The sequence below is a fragment of the Serinus canaria genome, chromosome 5 (assembly GCF_022539315.1).
Source record: "Serinus canaria isolate serCan28SL12 chromosome 5, serCan2020, whole genome shotgun sequence".
NCBI classification, from domain to species: Eukaryota; Metazoa; Chordata; class Aves; order Passeriformes; family Fringillidae; genus Serinus; species Serinus canaria.
Genome location: NC_066319.1, coordinates 29,239,980 through 29,261,051, shown reverse-complemented (window position 1 = coordinate 29,261,051; position 21,072 = coordinate 29,239,980). Strand labels below are relative to the sequence as shown.

Genomic DNA, 21,072 nt, shown 5'->3' with positions numbered 1-21,072 from the left:
AAAATCATCTTGTTATTTCATTGTTTGGTAGTTTATCATCCTGGCATTTTGATAACTAATTTGATATAAGAATGTCCCCTTCATCATCTTTACTCTTTTTTTTGGCAGAACATTGCCTTGATTTCTGGTTGTCAGAAGCTTTCTGAAAGTTCATCCAATACCTTTTCCAATTCATCACTTCCCTTGCTATTGACAGGAGGTATTGTCCCAATAATTACTGTTTTCTGTTGGGCTTCTGCAATCAATTCTGTGATTCATCTCTTCCATAAAGCTCATAAATAATAAAAGGTATTATTAAAAATGCTTTCCCTAACTAAAGCAAACATTAATGCACAATATTTCTGCTGTCATCATCAATTCTCTCTCAACTGCTCTGCTTGTCTCACATTTATCTTCCTTTATCTAATCTAATGGCATCTATCCAATTTCTATTCACTTTTCATCAAGGTGATATATTCCTCTTACATAGTACCTTTGTGTTCTTAGCATGCCTTATGGCAGAAATGATTTTTCAGTCATTTAATATTTATTCTACATTGTTGTCAAATAATAAATATTTATTACAAACCTCTTGAAAGGGAAATGTGATGCTAGAAAGAAAAGAAAGGAAACTAAGATTTGACCATTTTATAGAGGTTGGACTTGGCAAAACTTGAAATTGCTTTCATTTTTACTTCCTTCATCAATCTCTATCATTTGCACTTTATAGGGACAGCACCATAATAACTGCAGATGGATTTTACATTCCATTCCAGAAGCTCATGGGCAGCTCATGGAGAGCATTTTGAAAGTATCATAGGATGAATTAGAAACACTCAGTACTGTTTAATCATTTTTTTATGTCTGTTTTCTATTAATTTCACTGTTTAAAAAATTATTTTTGTAATCAAAATGCCTGTTAATTTCTTTAGCCTATTATTTACCATTACTGTTTACTCATCTCAAAATGTGTACTACTTTTGGTGCAACTTTAACTGCACTGAAGTGGTAATAGGAAAAAAAATTGGTGGGGCCTGGATTCGGTTTTGGTTTGATGATTAAATAGTGTTTATCACTAAAGGTGTGTCTTTCACTTATCTGGCTAGGAAAGAGTGCAATAAATTCCTTTACATACATCAGGAACATTAGTGGAGTTCTATTTTCCTTTCTTTTCCTGAAGTAAAAAAGGAACTGAGGAAATCTTCTATGTTGGACTGAAAATTTTGGTTCATGATCTTAAGTTTTATAAAGTAAGATTGTGGAAAGAGATCTGTGTTTCAGCTTGTTATTAAATAATTCTGAATTCAGATCCAGGTTCAGATAATACATCTCTCTGTACTCTCCCCAGTTTTCAGCCAGGAGTGATTTAGAATTGAAACAAGACATACTTGAATATATGTGAGTTTTATAAATTCCTAGTCTGCCTGTGCTGCCTACTTCTGAATTATTCTGGAAGATCCCATGTGTTCTCCATGTCCTCAGGTGGCTGTTAGGAATCTCATGGAGAGAAGCAGATGCTCACCAGAAGATAGAGATGAGAAGCCTTTAAATTACAGATTCTGTATTTGAAAACCATCAACTTTTTCTTGGTTTATTCACCACAAAGATCCTTAGTTGCATGTCAGCCATCAAAGGACATTGTTAGTATGAATTGTTCCAACTCTGTCAGTTCTATCAGTATAAACCATGGGTTGGCAGGGCTTTGATGCTGTCAGGAAGCCCATAGGACTTGAAAAGACTTAACAGGTCATGAAGTGCTCCCAAGGCACTGCTTCATATCCCTTTCATAAATTTTTTAATCTGAATCCTAAAAACAAAGATTAACTTTTTAGCTCTTCCTCTTTGAGTTGAAGGCTCTTCCAGAGTCTCATTTTATTGATAGTTATGATCTTTAAAATTTCCAGCCCAAATGTCTTTATGGCTGCAAATCCGTTCTCCTGCCAGTGTTGTCAGTTTGAGAAGTTCTTCTTTCTTCCTGCTTCATTCTCTCATTTCCTCTTTTCCCAGTCCCTTACACACACAGACGCTGTCAGCCTTCATTTTGCCAGATTCACTGAGCTCATGTTTTTCCAGTGCTGTCTCAGATGAGCACTCCAGTGTCCTTGCCAGCATACAGCCCCTCTCTTGCAGTTTGGGTTCATAAGTGACCTGTACAGTACACAGGTCAAATCAGATTAAACCTTGCTGGTATCTTGCACAGAAACACCCAGGTGTCCCTGGTTTTACCAGGTATATGTGGTGGTGCCCCATAAAGCTGGGTCTGTCACTATCTTGACTACATCACCTTATGGGTCAATCTAAGTGAGATACTAATATCTCAGCTATACCCAGGAGGTGTTTTCTTTCCAATACCTGTTTCTACTTTTGTCTTACAGCTTCTGTGCTTATCCTTGTTTTCTTCATTACCAGTTCCCATTTAGCAGTGTTAAAAGCTTTACAGAGATCTGAAGAGATGAGTTCAAATTTATATCAGACTTCTAAAAACGTCAAAGAAGGATGTCATGTATGTCCAGCATGACAGCCATGTTTTCTTTTACCCCATTTTCCAAGACTTTAGTTCATGGAATCATAGAATATCCTGAGTTGGAAGGAACTTTTAAGGATCAGAGTCCAGCTCCTGGCGCTGCACAGGACAGCCCAAGGATCACACCATGTGCCTGAGAGTGTTGCCCAAACGCTTCTTGAACTCTGTCAGGCTGGTGCTGTGACTACTTCCTTTGGGAGCCTCTTCCAATGCCCAGCCACCCTCTGGGTGAAGAATTTTGTTATAATATCTGACCTAAACCTCTTCTGACACAACTCCAGCCATTCCATCCTGTCACTGGTCACCAGAGCAAAGAGATTGGTGCCTGCCCCTCCTCTCCCCCTCATGAGGAAGTTGTAGTCTGCAATGAGGTCTCCCCTCAGTCTCCTCCAGACTGAACAGACCAAGTGACCTCAGCTGCTCCTCATATGTATTCCCCTAAGATGCTTCACAGTCTTTGTAGCCCTCCTTTGGACACTCTCTTATAGCTTTGGATGCTTCTTACACTGTGGCACCCAAAACTGCCCCAGCACTGGAGGTGAGGCTGCACCAGGGAAGAGCAGAAGGGACAATCCCCTCCCCTGCCTTGCTGGTGATGCTGTGCCTGGTGCACCCCAGGACACAATTGCCTGTCCTGGCTGCCAGGGCACTCTGTTCAACTTGCCATTGATGAGGACCCCCAGGTCCCTTTCTGTGCCTCTGCTCTCCAGACTCTCATTGCCCGGTCCGTCCTTACATCCAGCGTTGTCCCATCCTGGGTGCAGAACCCAGCACTTCCCCTTGTTAAACCTGGTGATTGCCCAGTCCCCTAAATTTTCAGGTTTTTTCTGCAGGACCTCCCTGTCTCCGAGGGAGCCAACAGCTCCTCACAATTTAGTATCATCAGCAAATTTACTTATTATGCCTTTGAGTCCTGTGTCCAAGTTGAGTTATTCCTCACTTCAAAATTTCTCCTAAAGCCCTGCATGGTACTATCAGGTTACAGGCATCCACTCACGAGTTTACTTTTTTCCCCCTCTTCTTTTAGGGGGACTAAGTTTGCTGCTTCTCAGTTACATTGCATCATCTTCAAGTTCATAGGAAAGTGACAAATACCAGCATGTGAATTTAGGCTATCTGGCCTAAATTCACATGCTGCTTCTTAGAATGGTTTCCTGATAGCAATTATCTACTTCTGCTGAATGTGCTAAATTCCTGGAGTTTTCATTCCACTCAGTTGACATGGATATGAATAAATTCCCATTACCTGCCTTTTCTTCTTGTTCACTACTGTCCTACTTGAGGAATTTTTTTTTCCACCGGTATGTAGGAATATAGTTCATTACTATCCCAGTGTAATTTCATTATAAATCAAACTTTTATCTACTTTTTGCTATTGTTATTAATCTTTCCAGAGTCAACATTACCTGATTTTTGGTAATCCTTGATTTATACTTCCATTTCCTGGCCTTCCAAACATAATTTTCTTTTTTTTTAAATATGTATTTCCTTCCATGCTTTATAAGTTCCTTGTATATATACAAGAACCTACTCTATGTTGACTGTTCTGGCTAGAGGATGTTTTGCAATGAACTTTTACAGTTTTTTGATTCTGCTTGAAAAACAAATCTAAATACATATTTACTTTTTTTTGTTTTTAATGTTATGTTAAATATAGCTTGATGTTATAAAAATGAATTCTCTGTACTCTATCTCCTTGTGAAATGTGCAGTTGTACTTCAAAAGTTCTTTTTCTCAGTGGGCAAACATTCAAAATAAAGTGATACCTTGGAATATTCTGAGCTGTTTCCATTTCACTGGAAAGGAAGCTAATTGGGAGTCTCAGGTGTAGCTGAGCAGCAGCCTCCTTTTGGAGGGGCCCTGTGATGTGCTGCTGAAAGGAAGTGATTTATTATAGTTTTTCATTCCTATACATAGCTATGCACATACTGTAACTGAATAAAAATGCAGTAACAGAATGTACATAGAGTTATTTGAATGTCTGTCCATGTGCATGTATAACTGTGCCTAGTGCACATGCATATTTAGGTTAGTATTTATGTGCACAGTAGCGCATGGAATGCCAAAAATTTGACCTTAGATGTCAGAATTCCAACTGTTTCACTTCAGGCCTTTCCAATTAAACAGCCAGCTGTTATGGGAGACTCTACCTGAGTGTTTGCACCGTTTTTCCACCCCATCCTCTCCCTTGTATTTTCAGAGCTGAGGGAGTGTGCGAAGCACCTGCAGGCAGCTCCTCTTCATTCTACTTTCTTCCTGGCAGTCTTCCTCCTTGTCTCTGTGGTAACCAGTGACAGGACCTGAGGAAATGGCCTGAAGTTGTGTCAGGGGAGGTTTAGGTTAGCTATTGGAATAATGCTCTTCATGCAGATGGTGACTGGAACAGACTCCCCAGGGCTGTGGTCACAGCATCAAACCTGTTCAAGAGGTGTTTAGGAAAATGCCCTCAGGTACATGGTGTGACTCATGGTCCTGTGCAGAGCTGGGAGTTTGATTTGATGAACCTTGTGCATCCCTTCCAGCTCAGCTTAATCTGTGATAATGACAGGCAAGGGAACTCAGGTTTTGTTAGAGTGCATCAGGCATGTGGGATGTGACTCTCCACCCTTTTCTCCAGAAGATAATCCCAGAGAGAATGCTAATTAACATGGAAGAGGGGAAAGTGCTACTACAGCAGGTTTCCTACTTGGAGTATTCACAAAGTATTCACAGTATCATGTCCTTGTTTGATGGTATAAAAATGTCACTTTCATGAAGGTGACTAGGCAAGCTGTGGAGGAACAGTCCTTGGCAATGAGCAAAAATCAAACAGGCAAGCAATAGAGCTGGGCACATTTGTGTGAATTTGCCCCCTGCAGGTCCCACATTCCCTACTCTGCCCATTTCTGTCTCCAGTTCTGCTGCAGGCTCGTCTTCCACAGAGGATGGTTCTACCCCAGTGGAGCCAAGGAACTGGGTGTATTTCTGCTGTCACCCCAACACCAAGCTAAATTCAATTGCACTATACACCCACCCCGAGGGAATTGCAGTTCCTATTTTGATATTTCAAGGACAAGATCCTTGAATAAAGCTTGGCATGGTCATTACCCATTTTGCAGTAGAGGACATCCAGATACTTGCAATGGCATGTTACCATCCCCAGTGTGATGACACACGAGTGGACATGCTGCTTCCAGGGGCAGGGAAAAGACAGTGGGTGGAGTTCTTGGAGAAGCCAAGGGGGCATGTCTGTGGAATGGCAATTAAAAGTTCCTTGTATATGGCAGTAGCAGTTTTGTCCCAAATTGTCTTGGAGTGCAAAAGCCTGAACCAGCAGGAATGGTTAAGCTTAACAGGATGCCAGTAAGACAAACAAAATGTACTGCTTTCATAAGGGTGTTTTTTTAGGACCTGTAAATCCTTTTAAAATTGCAGCATGATCTATATGTGTATATGAGAATATCTCAACTACTTAGAAGTGATAAGGTAGATCAATAACTACATGTTATTCCTGAAGTGTGCTTTACTACTTCTGCAAGTTAAATCTAGTGAGATGGTTTTGCAGATTTGAGCTTTGATCAATATGTTATAAAGATGCATACTTACATCATATATTTGCTTTGCAGCTCCTGGTTGCTAAATCCCCTGTTGCTCCATTCTCCACTTTTTTCTACACCATTGAGAAATCAGGCTTGGTTCTTCAGGGTAAGACCAGAGCATTGCTTGTTTTGCCTTTTCAATTAGTATTTTAGGCAGACTGAATGCAGACAACAACAACTATTATTGAAAATGGGGCTGTTTATACTGAATTAAATAAAACCCCACACATTTAAACATTCTGGTTAACAAGGGGAGCATTCTGCTGAATTCACTGTTTTTTCTTGGATTACACTAAATTAGTTCTTGCATTTTTCCATGGATCTAGAAATGGGCACTGAAATTATTAACCAGGGCTCCCTGTTTTTCTCCAAGGTAAAGTGGAATGGTTTGGGCAACATGGGGTCCTATGGGATAGGTTTCTTCAGGAGAAACATACCCATCTATCATTTATAACCTGTGTTAATGAATGGTTCTTCTTTAGCAAATGGCTTGGCATCAGTAACAGTACAGGAAATGAATATCTGTTTTCTATTTTTGTGTTCATTTTATTGCTAATGCCCAATGGTCTTAAATTATCCTCAAATTCTCTAGGATATGAATTGTTATGCTGAAAAGCTGGATATTAGTACCATGCTGACAGGGAACTAGGTTTCATCATGGTTGTGTCCTGAATCATGTACTTTTAGACACAGCAAAGAGGGAATTTCAACTCTTCCCTTCTTTTCCCATTTATCCCAACAAACATCCTTAATTTTGACAAACTTCATAGATCAATTTTGTTTAGTTGATGTCTTTTGATTTGCAGCCTGGCTTCTTATCACTGCATCAGTTTAACAGACTGAATAAACTAGTCAGTGCCTGTCATTTTCTGTTCAGGGAGGACACTATGATATGCAGCCAGGGCAGTGAGACAAGTGAGTATAGCTGGTTCTCAGTTTCCAGTGATGGAGAATCACTGATCCCATGAGGCACTATGGGCATTTTAAGGGATGTGAACAGTTCTCCCTCTGATTGCACATTTGTCACATCCAAACAGGCTGTATCAGACTAATGACATATTTCTATTTCCTAGTGACTCAATATGCTTACAACTCAGGTGATGCAAAATTTCAGAAAACAAATGAAATTAAAATGTTTTATGGTGCATTTTTGCTTCTATTTGATACAGCTACATAATTGTAATGAGGAGGGAGGTGTCTATACAGCATTTCCTAAGCCTTTGGATATCACTTTCAGTATATTTTTAGATAGCATTTTGGGCACTTGATCTGCTTTATTTGGTACCAGTAATTCTAAAAGTCTGCAGGAACTAGAAACAATTTTTATAGGTTTAAACAGAGGTGACTTCCAAGAGTTGGTCTTGATGTGTTTTGTTTCAGTATGGGGCAGATGATAAGCTACTTTTCTATCTTGGATATCTTGAATTACATAGATGTTTCTGGTCATCATTTTAAAAGGCAGACAATTTCCTGCTCTGTCCTCAGGCACTAATGTAGTGAAACATTGGGAAAGAAAGTTTTCCTATTTCAGAAACAGAGAGAATTTGTTCAGAGACAATATTAATTTTTTCAGCTCTTTTCTGTGAGCCATGAATGTAGCTTTCCCAGGCCTGAACCACACCTTTAAAGAACAAATAGGCCTGGTTACACATAATGATGGAGCAGCACTCTGATAGGAGGATATCACTGGATTAAAAGTGTGACAATTGCTCTTTTCCCTATACCTGTATGTTTCTGGGCTATACATTTAAAACATCATTTGCCATTTTTCTACAAACAGATAAAATACCAGTTTGGATTTCTTTAAGTAATTGATGTCTTCATATCAGGCATTCTTTGTGCATTTTGAAAGGCAATGAGAATGTCTTCTCTGTGTGAGCCTTTTATTACTTTCTGACTACATATTTATGTTTCTATTTTAGATATTTTTCTCCAAGATGGGTAGCAAAGAAGGGTATGGTTCCCCTAATAATGTGCCCCAGACTCTCTTACAGAGACTTGTAGGCACTTACACATGAACCATCTCACTGATTTCATGGTCTCATCCCGCATTCCAGTGATCATTATTTCTGTGGAAACAGGAAGTGAGCAAATCACCAGGAAATGTCTGGTTTGGATAAGATGCAGAAAGCGGCACCAGGCTGCCTTGTTCAAGAGAGGCTAGAGTTTTTCTGAGAGTTGTACTTGGTGCTTCTTTCCAAAGGGAAGCTGGATGCAAGGTAAGATGGCAGTCAGGCACCGAGCCGTGGGCCAGCCTGTGGCTGCTGGAGGGACACCACGCAGCGCTGACCAGTGGGATCTGTCCCCAGCCTGCTCCCAAAGGCACCTCTCCCAGTCAGGCTTTGTAGTTTAATTCCCTTGGTGTCAGGAGGTGAGCACATTGAGGGTGGCTGATGGGAACAAGTGGGTGGATGTGGGAACTGGTGAGAAGCAGCAGCTGGCTGAAGTGCCCAGGATTCTTTCTTTTCACTCAGGGGGTGCCATCCCGGGACCATTAACCGATAGGCCATAAACAAATTGATATCGGAAAATGTGGCTGGAAGCTCCCTGATTAGCGAGGGTGAATGGGGAATGAAAGACAAAGTGAAAGTGTGATTTAACAGTTCCACAAGCAATTTCCATTGCCACCTCTGAGGGATTAGGATGTGTGGAATAGGGTAAAAAAAAAAATAGGAGGAGCTCCCCACTCGCTTTGTTCTGTGGGCTGGAGGATAATAAAACGGCAGGAGAGGCAGTGTGGCTAGTTAGGGATTTCACAGACTGCTATTTGATGCAGTTTAAGGAGCCCTTCTGCTATTGTTGCAGTTAAAATGGGAAGCGGAACTGTTCTCCATTTGCAAAAGTCTCCAGCGTCCTCAGGAAGAGGGCTGAGAGCAAAAGGCTATTAAGATGGTAATGCTGCCCCATTTGGAGGAGTGTATCAAAATCCTCTTTGTCAATGTAAATTGCTGCTCTGTTTCCCTGGTATCTGTGCATCTCATGGCCTCAATGCAAGCACAGAAATTTTTGGAGGAGACCCTAGTGAAGGCAGAACTGCTTCTCTTTTATTGTCAGAGGAGATCTCCAGGCTGCCCAAGAGTCCCTTGGAGAAAACTTCTTTGATTTTGTAAATCTGAAGTGTTCAGGGATGAAGAGAATCCATTTGTGTGCTCACTCTTTTATTTCCACTTCCAGACTAGAGAAATGAAATGTGATGATTGAAAAGCAAGATTGGACAGTCAGAAATGTAGCAAAGAAAAGTCTTCAGCCTCCTTCCTTCATTGCTTCAAATTGCTCTGTGCTATAAGGGGAGGGGACTGCAACCCCAAAAATACCTTCAGTTTGCCTTTACATTGCAATGCAATGTCATGTTATGTTCTGCCAGTGTCATTCTTTGATGAACCTGAATTGTGAGTGCAGAATCCATTCTGAAAGCCAATCTCTATTTTGTAGAGATCTTATACAAAAAGGAAGAAACCTGGATCAAGCACTGCAAAATATTGGAAGTTTTACTGTCAGCTTGTGTTTGCTGTTCTAAGAACTTGCTGCTGCTTCCCTGTTTCAATACCAGTTGAAACAGATTCCCTGTTTCAACCGGTTGCAGGGAGTGAAGTCATACCGTTAAAAAGAAGAGTAAAATTAAAAGAGCTCCAGATCTACTTAATTAAGAGTACAAGTTGTAAGATTATTTTTTCCTTGGCTATGATATAATTTCTGTTTTGATTGGAAATTGCTAGCTGGTAATTCTGTTCTGGGATAACAGAAGAAATTTTCAGCTGCTTTTGCCTAATTGTAGATTCATTGAAATTGAATGTAGCACATACTGGGTTAGGCCAGCTGAACTAGAGGATGCTACTTAGCTTTGTGCACACATATGCGAAAAAGATAGGCTGAATGAAACTGATTTGAAGCTGTATGCTGTGGGTGACCATCCAAGTCTAGCTTTAAAAGCAGCAGTGTTCTGGGGTATAAATACAAGTAGGCAACAAGCCTAGCTGTTACCTACCAACAGCTCAGCTGTTTGTGGAAGTTCCATTCCGTGTTACTTAAGCAAATGCCTTCTGTTACCGAGAGGACACTGCTGCGAAAGGAGTCGGGGACACGGTGGCTGTTTGCCAGCTGAAGAGTCTGTTGGGACTCAATGCTTTAACTAAGTGATTAACATTGCTCTTCATGGAAAAACTCAGAAGCACTGAAAACATAAGGCAAATTATATTAGTGAGCTAGGACGTGCTTTTGAGTAATGATATATTTTCAGTTTCATAGGGTTTAAAGATGGATAGAATTATCCGTTCATCCAAACTGACCGCCCATGTATTATACACGTTTCCTTCAGGTACCTGATAACTTTGTTGCACTGAATCATTTCTTCTAGAAAAGTAATCACTATTACTTGCAGACATAAAGAAATGTGAGTTCCTTGTTTGCCTTGATGGTGTTTTCAAGTTTTAGCTACCTTGCTGCAAAACCCTTGTTCTGTATTCCAGATTAGAATTTGTCTGCCTTCAGCTTTTGGCCTCAGTTTTGTAATGACCTTCAGTGCTAAAAAGAGCAGTGTTGCTGTTAAATGGTTGCCATTTTTCATGAGTGTACTTGGCATAATGATTTATCTTGCTATGTTTTACTCTTCCTTTTTGAAAGGTATAACTGTCTATGAATTTAACCTCAAAATTTCCTGTCTCCTGCTGAGTGGCTTCCCTTGCTACTCAAAGAAAGAACCGAATACCTTGTATTGTTAAAGGGAAGAGTTTGGGGGTTGTGCCATAGGACTGGATAATTAGTTTATTAATCCACCCTTTCTGCTGTCCTCTTTTTCAGTGCACACAACCTGTCTGAACACAAACATGCTCACCTTGCATGTAATGTCCTATTGAGGCAGGTAACTTATTATATGTAGAAACAAAAGAATGTGGCACTTGGAAGAGAGTGTCTTAAGTTCCACAGTAGTAAAGGAAATGATCTAGTAACAGCTAAATCTGGGGAAACCTTGGTACATTATGTTTCATTTGTCACTAAGGTAATGAAAGAGGCTCATTTTGATCTCTAAATAGCATAGGGTCTGGGTTTGTAGTGCAGCATGGCAAACTGTCTCCAAAGTGCTATAACTAATTTCTTTGGCTGAAGCAAGTGAAAAGTGCCTCATTTTATTTTGTAAAGAAACAAGTAGTGAGGTAGAAAAGGAATTCTGAAAGAAAGGGCAGCATTATTTGTATTGTATTGTGTGGGTTTGAACAGTGAAAGACAATGATTTACTGCATCAAAAGCTTTTATTCAATTGAAGAACTGTAACTATAAAGTGACCTTTGTCTGGAGCAACATGGATATAATCTGTAAAATGAAGCAGGGTTGTACTTGATGTGTGAATGGGTGGAAGACAGATTAATGGGAATAGAGTTGTGCATTGCTATTGAGATGGTAAAAGATTTGCAGTGCCACTGGTGATTTCCAAGCCTATTGGAGGGATAAAGATGAACTGATCATTGTTAGGATCTCTGTGGGGTGGAACCGTTTTTGCTGTATTCCCCACAGGACGCTGAAAGTCTCATGCTATTTCTAACAGGTTTGGAATAATGAGAGCAAAGAAGTACTTCAATTTGTAGGTTAAGTCCATCCTGGGAGTGAGGAATGAGAAAAAATAAGACTGCCATCGTCCCAATGCCAGCAACATCACCCATACAGATATAGCTGACATCAATGAAAATGTCCTTTTGTTCAGGCAATTCATGGCATTTTGAGGAGTGGGTTACCAAACCTGGCCCAGGAACGGTGTTTGCTTGGGTGAGGGTGTTCTCATTAGATGGGTTTGTGGGAATTGCTCTACTGCTCTGCAGCAGCACTGCCAAAGCCTTGCTGTCAAATGAAGCACTGCCAAACTCCACAGCTGTCAAATGAAGGAGGGCAGAGAAACAGAGCACAGATGCAAAACCAACTAAAAATGTTTATGATGAGACATGGAAAGAAAACTTTTTAATGATGAAGGAAGACTAGAGGCATCTTGGGTTTAGATCCAGTAGAAACCAAATAAACTGTAATAAAATTAAATGTTTCTCTCTGCAAACATGACCTTTGACATAGTGGCATAGTAGATAGGCAGTAGATTGATAAAGTTTCTGGCCATGCTTGTTCCTGTGAGCTTAACTTGTGTGAGGATATTATGCTGCATAAATCCAGTTTAGGACAATGTTTTGAATTTCCTGCTTATTTCTAAAACTTTGTGTAAAGATACTGAAGATACAGTACTGCTGTCTTGCACTTAAAGCCAAACATGTTCCTTAGTGCTTTACTAGATTGCAACTGGAGTGCTAGCATTTAATTTGTCTGAAGTTGTACTAAATGTAAGACGAAAAAAAGTTTTAGTGCAAGCAGTGTGCCAAATCTGTTCTCATTTATACAAGTGCAAATCAAAACTAATTTCTTTTAATCCAGTGTTGTTAAAACAATGAGCTGAAGAGTGTAAGTCTGTTCCCCTCTTTTCAAGGCTGGCATAGGCTTCCTGGGACAAAATGATCTCACTTCAGAGAAATCTTCTCCTTACCAGGCTCTCTGTAATGAATTCCTGATCAAAGTGGGCTGCTCCCCTGGGTTTTCAGCATAGTGCTAAAGCAAATGGCCTTTTTTCCAAAAGGCTTTTAACATAAGGAGTGTAATTGTCTGTTGATTAGAGGTAGTGTCTGTGATTTGTGACAATATATTGTTCTGGGAACTGAACATTGTCATGGAAGACTAGGACTTTGCTAGTAACTGCCTGGATTTAATGTAGATGTCACATCTTTCAAGCTACAGATTTGTAAAATAAGGTCAAATGTACCTAAAATGGACTTAATTTTCTTAAGTGAACACATTCATGAGTAGGAAGCTAAATAAACTTGTTTTCCAGCCAGAGTAAAGGCTCATGCTTTTCTGTGCAGCTTATGATGGTAAAAGACAGTTAAGTCTCAGTGATTTTTTCTTTTCTCATGTAGGCACAACTAAGTTTCTTTTGCTATCCTCAAAGGTTATGTCTGTACTGGCTTCCCCCACTAACATGTTTGGTGAAGCCATCACTGATGTCATTTGATCTTGTGAAAATATAATTAGCAATAGAAGACTATGACCCAAATTACTTACCCTTTGTAATATATACATCTTTTCTTTAGCTATTCGAATTAATGTATTACTAAAATCTGGTAAAATCCCTAAGTGTTCAGCCTGTTTTCCAAAGAGAAATGCTGGACACTTTATTGTTGCCTCTGCTGAGGAGATCCAAGAGTTACGTACAGTCTAAACTCTGGAAGTCTCCAGAGTGCAAGTCTGTGTAGGCAAGCACACTTGAAAAGCACCTCATCAAAACTAGGAAACTTTGCCTGAGGAGAGGTTTACTAGCTCAGGGATAACACTTTACAAATAGGGCTTCCACTGTTTTTGACCCCAGTGCTGTTTTTCTTTGAAACTTTCTCTCTGTTTTGAGAATTAGCACATCCTGAACAACTTCGTGTATCTCTGCATCTGATGTGTTGACTTGCCCTGGCACAGATATAAATTATCTTCTCATATAATCTTAAATTTATCTTGATAAGATGGAATAGGAATATACAGCACTTTCTTAGAAACAGGCACATGTGATAGACCCTCTCAGCAAACAATGGTTTACTTTAAATGCTTTTTCTCATTACAGTCATGCCCTAAAATTCATAATGTTGGGCTGTTTCTGTAAAGTATTTTTTGCAATGTTCCTTTGAACTTTAGCACTGCTCCTCAGTGTTTATGTTGTAATGACACCAAACCTGGTCATTTGTCATTCAGTTCTGTGAAGACCCCTAAAAAACTTTGGAGATTAAATTTCAGGGCCAGATAGAGTTAAAGAAGCATTACAGAGATAAGAGAAGCCACAAGGTTAGTCAGCAGTTTGCTAGAGTGTGGTGTACCAGCCCAGGCTGTCCCTTGGTTTGCCACCTGAATAACCCTAGAGGGTCTGCCTTAGGGCACATAGGCAAGGCAGCACAAGCCTGCAGGGGTGAAGAGGAAGCAAAGGCAAATGATGCTGCAATTAACAGTTCAACAAAGGATGTTGTTGAAAAGATTTTACTTTAATTGTTCACTGAATCTCATTTTCATGTAAACGTCCAGTTTTTCAACTACACAAACCTTCTGCCATACTCTCCCAATGCTCTATGAAGGTGCACTTCCCAGAAGCAGCAGCTGAGATGGGAGGAGTGACATTTCTAGAAAATGCTGGGGAATATTAGGGTCTGAACAGTCTGAACTGGGTGCTGTGTGCTGTTGTAGAGGCCTCAGCTGAAATATGCCTTACTATTCAGTGGATAGGCTTAGAATAAGCAGACTGAAATCCAAAGTTGTGAACACCAAGTGTTGCATTGGTGAAGATCTTCTGAGTGAATTTAGGGATGGGATGAGATTTTTTCTTAGTAGCATATATAAATATCACATTCCTCCTTCAGACTGCATATGCCTGATGGAGGAATGCAGTCTTGAGACATGACAGGTGGAAACTGCACACCACATCTTTTACTTTTCTTCATGCTACATTTGTGCTGTGAGTGAATTACCCAAAACAAGGTATTGGGCAGCCAGGCACATACATTGCAGCTGTGACTCCTAGCTGTGAGCTAGACCATATCCTGTCTGCTGTGGCATTTGCTGAAGTCCACAGAGGAGCAGAACATCCTGTTTGCTTAGTTTTCTTTTGTCTGCCCCATACCAGCACAGGGAGAATATTACTCTATATCTTTCCTCTTCTGCTCTGAAATTGGATCACAGCACTCATGATTTTGTTCAATAGCTGGAAACGCTGAGGATATCCGATTGCTGAGGTCTCTTATTTTAAACACCACATGCCAGGAAAAGTATGTGGGATCCCACCAGCTTAGCACTGGAGGGTGCAGGATGCATCAACAGGAAAACCAAACAAAACATGAAGTGAAATTCATTTGAAAAGGGAAGGGACTCACAGACCACCAATCAGTAGTGTTTAAACTCTTCATATCTGCACAATAGGCCTTTTATTTTCCTTTGGTTCTTCTCGATATGCAAACTATCTTAAACTGATTTTTAGAGCTGCAGCTGTCACCAAAGGAGTGGGACCTGTAGGTGCTCGTTACCTTTGAAAATCAAGCCAATGTATTTGAATGCAGTAGTAAAAGGCAAAAGCACTAAATCAGGATGGTGAAAGCATAACTTTGATCGTTATGTTATATGATCCTGGCCACCTTCATGTGGGATACAGAGGCAGGGCCTCACACAGAGCACAGCACAGCTCAAAGGTATGTTGTTTCTTCTTTGCCTTTCAGCCTTCCTTCCCCTTCAATTCTGTTGCCTTGCTTCATCACTGCAGTTCTTCCAGCTGAGTAACACTGGATGGAGCTTTATTTGAGTTTAACAGAACTTAGATGAACTTTCATTCATCCAGAATACTTTCTTTTCCTTGAGAAACAAGTTTTTTTAGCCAAGTGGTCCAATTTGGCTAGCAGTACCAAGGATGGGCAGCCCCCTGAGTCACAGTTTGATTTTCATTTGGAAGACTTGTTGTGCCCTAGGAAAGGTTTGTAAGTAATGGATAAAAGTCAGAGCAAGCCCTGATTGCTCTGGTGTAGAATGAACTAAATTCCACTGTCACATCTGAGCACAAAAGGAATAAGGTGTCCCTCAAGCTGGTCCCAGCTGCCTGGACTCAGGAAAGATACCATTTACTGCTCTGTCACTTAAGGGTACAGGGAAACTTAATACACAAACTGAATTTGCAAATTCAAGGCCTCTTCTGGCAGAAGGGATAAGAGAGCTGGCCCACTGAGGGCTGCAGCCAGCAGTGTGGCATTAATTTAGAGGGAAAGCTCATTTAACTGGCCTTCTGTTACTGCTTGCCTCAGACTAGAAACTTTCTCAGTTCGTTGGGTGTCTTTTTTTGTTTTGTTTTGTTTTTGTTTTTCATAGTGCCACATATTGTTGGTAAAATAAGGAAACTTGAAAACAGAGGAAGTAGAGGTAATGTTGATCTTGAAACAGCAGCAATTGAAAAGACCATTCACAGTTTCCTTTAAAACAAAACCAAGGGGTAAGATAATGCTAGCCAGGGCTGGGTGCCCAAGAGAGCATCATAATGAAGCATCCACTGTTATTGTTCAACTCAGTGTTTGTTCTTCATGTGAACAAAAGGAAGGAAGAGCTCTGCTATCAGGCTGGAGAGGAAGGAGTCTTTGTTGCCCTTGGCTACCCTAACTTTAAATGTGAGGAAGCACAGGGCACTGCAACATAACCTTTCTGCAGTATTAGATGAGGAAAATTGATAGTTCAGGAGGTTAAGGGCGGACACTGTTTCTCTAGGCTTCCCTTTCATGACAGCCCCAAATCAGGTATGGCAGTGCTAGTATTTATTTAGGTCACATGAGGTTTTAAAAACCTGGGTTTAAACCCTGGTACTTCTGCTTTGCTGCTTCTCTGCCATTCTTCTTCTGTGTTGTTGCTCACCATAGGAGCAGTAAGAGATGCCGTTTCCTTATTGAATGTGACAGGCACCAGTGTCCTGAGTCTAAAGTTCAGTCGTGTTGCTGAATGTGTCTGCTAGAGACTGAGTCAGGTTTACTGTGTGCTTCTGTTCCTGCTCCGCCCCTGGGTTTGTCTGCTGAAGTGGCACAATTCCTGCTGTCCCTCTCCCCATCTTTCAAGTCATGAGGATGACACACTGTCAGATTAGTGATAAAGTTTACCCTGCTCAGAGCCATTGTTTCAGATTTTCAGATGACTCAGGCAACGGCTGTGTCATCAGCTAACCTCAGGTTACAATTTAAAGATACCCCTGCAATAATGAAATTCTGATTAGCTTGCTGTGTGTTAGTTCTACTCTGGCTTTGTCTAGTCCATATAGTACCTCTGCATACCAAGAAACACTGGAGAAACAGATTTGTATCCCATTAAAGGCAATGCTGTGGTGCTGGGGTGTTTGAAAAATGTAGGTGCATATTTTGATTCTGTTATATAGTGTTCATTCCTTGTATATGATGCTTTGAAATTTCTGGACAGACAATAAAAGCAGCCCACAAATAAATATCAGCTTTGTCTCCTATTCAGGGTGCACCCTTGCATTGATTTCATGTTAATTCAAGGTTACCATGGCCCATGATGTACAAAATGACACTTCCACACATTTATGTGAGAGTCTGTTTCCATAAATCTGAAATCTAATTCTTCTCACAGCAGTATGTTTTGTGAAAGTTCTACCAACATTACTGTAGACAGAGAAAGAACATTACTTAGATAAAATAGCCTTCTTTTGTTTAATGCAAGTGATCTGAGGGCTGGGTGATTTCTCATAGGGAATCATTTGGTAAGAATGCAAAGAGGAGTAGGGAGAATCCCGTGAAACTACTGAGAGGTCAAGTGTAAGAAATGTTCTTTAAGGTGTCATAGTAAGTCAACTGTATACCATTAAAGGCAGGAGAATTAGCTATTTGAGGCTCAGATTAGATATTTGAGGTATGATCGGTTTGTGTGTAAAAGCATGTTAGATACAGGAAGAAATAAATACAATATTGCATTGTTGGTATTGTGGCTCTGAAAACCCACTAAGTTCAACACAAAAAAATGGAAAAAAGGCTCTGAATGTCCTGAGAAATTAAATTAAGAAATAAAATTAATTCAAACCACTCACCAAAGTAGCCTTCTAAAAACAGGTTGGTTTTCATTTCACATAATAGATATGAAAGCTCAGTAAAATGCTGAAAATCCAGATGGGCCAGTGGGGGAATGATTCTGCCTGTACCTAGTTTTCTTATGTTACTGGCATCTTGAAGTGTGGAGGTTCTTTAAAGAAAAAAATTCCAAGATTAGATTTAGCACATTTTAGTCAGGGCACAGCAAGTATACTCAGTTTACAAATACAAATGTTTTGTGTTTGTTTTCCTAATTACTATCCCTAGAAATTATTTGTTTCTTAAAAGCTAAAAGGAATTCTTTCCTTCTCACATATCATCATGAGTGGTTTTAATAGAATAAATTGTGTCTTTGCCAGTTTAAACAGTTGTCTTCAGTTAGGCCAGTCATGGTGGCTTATGTATACAGTTACAGTTTTTGTACTTGGGTGTTAAAATACATCTGAAGAGGCATGGAAGAAATAAAATTTACTTAGGTTTTTTGTGAACTCTTTTCTGAACAGAACTAGCAAGGCTGAGTAAATAACTAACATTCATTAGTGTGGCTGAAGACGATAGATGAGCTCCTGAGTACTGTCAGGGAACAACTATTTTCGATTAAAGGTGCTGGTTTGGTGCATCTATAATTAGAACTGCCTAGCGCTGTGGAAAGGGTTTCCTCTCCCTCTTAGAGGGCTTGGCATCTCCTTTGGGGTGGAACTAGAGCATTTGTCTGAAAGTCTTCTTGGGTAAAGTACAACCCTATGACTTTCTTTATATAAAGTGTTTTTATGACCATCCATATCTATCTATAATAATTTCCACTTGCAGAGGATGTAAAAACCATGTAGCCGATTCAAGAGGATTTGAAGCCTTCTATCAAAGCCGTGCCTGATGGAATTGCTTTCTGTTGGAGCAGTATCATTGACAGACTTAATCAGTGGTTTTAATTCAGAGTAAGGGTCCCATTATAATAGATATGAGGGGTGGCAGTGGATAAGGCCATGATCTAACTGGAAAGAAGAGGAGGATCATGGTCAGTGGAGCTCTGTGTTGCACTCCAGCAGTACATGTCTTGCAGGTCATTAGTGGCCAGGGATAGGCTAAGCTGTTGCATGGCTTCCTCCACAGCTTTTTCCTTGGAACCAGCCTTAGCCTAAGGCTGCCTTTACTGCCTAGGGTTAGGGGTTAGGGTTCCCCTTCCCACTGCCTCACCTTTATACCTGTTTGGACGGGGAAAGCAAATGCAATGCTATTTTACAACACAAATCAAAAGACAGCACTTTGATACAATGAAATTTGGTATGATTTCTTCCTTTTCCTTGGATGGAGACTTACTGAACCCTAGACATGAGGAGAGAGGTGCAGTCCTTACGTGCATCCTCTAATAAATTTCCTCACCAATGGATTAGGCTTGGTAACAGAACTGTTTGCTGTAGGAGAAGGCTGAATCCTGCCTGTGCACAGATAGAAGCCTTTTATAAAAGAATCCTGTTAAAAAGAGTAAACCTGTTACCGGGAAAAATCAAGTTAACTGGTCTGACAAGAGGAACAAGAACAGATGACACAGCATTAGCGAAAAACTGTTTTTTAAAGAAGCAAAATGGTTTTGTTTCCACAAGCTAGCAAAAGGGATATTGGTTGCTGCAGCAGGAATATAATAGCATCAGATTCTCCAGCCTGGTTGTTTATTTGTAGGGATATGTTCAGTGAACATTTCAAGCACTCCAGGAAGAAAAGAGAGACTGAGGACTTAGCTATGTTTTATTAACATTTTCTTTCCAAAAGAAATCAAACTGAAGAAGACAACTGAAGATAAATCCTGATTTCACTTTATTATTCGTTGTTGAGATATGCATTTATCAGAAGAAATGAGAAACAGATTACACCAGCAAACACATCTGGCCTTAGACTGGCCTTCAAATCATGCAAAAAGAAGCACAAAATATGGAGTTGTTTACAGCCAGGCACTTAAAATCCCACACAGCTGCAAGGGTGAGGGGCAGCAGAATAAACTCTCAAGACAAGCTGACAACAGCTCCACTGCCGGGGTGCCCCTTTGCAGACGAGACAACAACAGATGAAGAAATCTTGAGAATGACCCAGAGCAGTGCTCATTAGTGAATGAAGCACAGGCAGGAAATGGGACAAGATTTCTTTTGTCATAGTTTTTCACCCAGCTGTCTGCCTGTCCCACAGCCACCCACATGCAATCAAATATAGTCATAGTCAACTTCCAGAAAAGGTATACAAATAAAACCTCCAGTGATTGCATACAGACTCCTTCCAAGTTACATTTGCCCCATTAGCAAGGAATGAAAAATTACTGGGTTTAATCCAGGCACGTTTATCATTGCAATTGAAACTTATTAGGAGGGGTTGTATTTAGGTAAATCTGATAGAACTATGTGATTCCTCTTACTAGTGTCATCTGGACATCTGTTTCTCTATATCTACTATCTATTATTGATTTACTAACACTTTTACTACTTCTATTTTGTTTCCTTCTTAGGGCAAAGCTGTGATTTTTACTTTATACTCTCTTTATAAACCCTCTTTGTGTTAAACAGATGTGTGCAATACCCAAAAAGGAGAGCATTAACAAGCAGAGAAAAACATTTCTGGACTTCTGAAATGGAACCTGTGGAATCAAATGCTATTTTGTGATTTTTTAAGTTATCATAATGACATTGAGACTCCAGCTTCTTTGGGACCTTTTTTTTTTTTGCAAGTACAGCTCACTTAACATTTTGCTCATAGGCTACAAAAAACATTTAATTTTTCTTATGGATTGAATACAGTTTTTTATCTATATTTTTCAGCTGGAGTTAAATAACAGAAGTCTGTGACAGAGATTTCTGTAACTCTTGTTTTTCCAAATGGTAGCCATCCTGTTGCTCTCCACCAGGAGCCACCTGTCTGTAGGGTACTCTGAGTAGTTACATTCTACTCCAGTGCTGTTCCTTGTGCCTTTGTGTTTGGCTTTGCTGCTCAGCTGCAGTGGCCATTTTTAAATGGAGCAGTTGTCTATGAGCTGTTCATGAGTGTCTTCTAAGTGGAGACCTTGAACACACCAGCACTGAGATTGAGCATCAGTAAAAATGAGTGTCATATTTGTAGTCTATAGCAATTATTTGAAAATCATGGATTCATGCAGTCTTGAGCCATCCAGCATGTAGAGTTCCAGAGTGGCACTAGGCAGAGAATTCAAGCTAGCATTAAAAAAAAAAAAAAAAAGCCCAGCCCCTTCCCACCCAAAATTGTCAGCACTGATACAAGACAACTCTCTCTAGTGTCAGCACCTCTATTTAGAAATTTTGAATCAGTCTATGTGAGTATCATGGCATTCTTTCACACTCTAAAGTATCTACAAGGAGCTGATCTGAGACCA

The 21,072-nt window shown here is 40.1% G+C and overlaps 1 protein-coding gene across 4 annotated transcripts in view; it reads left to right on the top strand.

Moving 5' to 3' along the window:
* Positions 1-21,072, top strand: part of RAD51B (RAD51 paralog B) — a 390,159-nt gene that overhangs the window by 225,905 nt on the left and 143,182 nt on the right. For 3 of the 4 annotated variants that reach the window (XM_030240691.2, XM_009101983.4, XM_018907532.3), the window contains exon 10: positions 6,109-6,187. The exons of the other annotated variant lie outside the window; for it this stretch is intronic. In XM_030240691.2, coding sequence (XP_030096551.1) covers positions 6,109-6,187 — 79 coding nt within the window. The remainder of the gene's footprint in view (positions 1-6,108; positions 6,188-21,072) is intronic. 4 annotated transcript variants of the gene reach the window in all.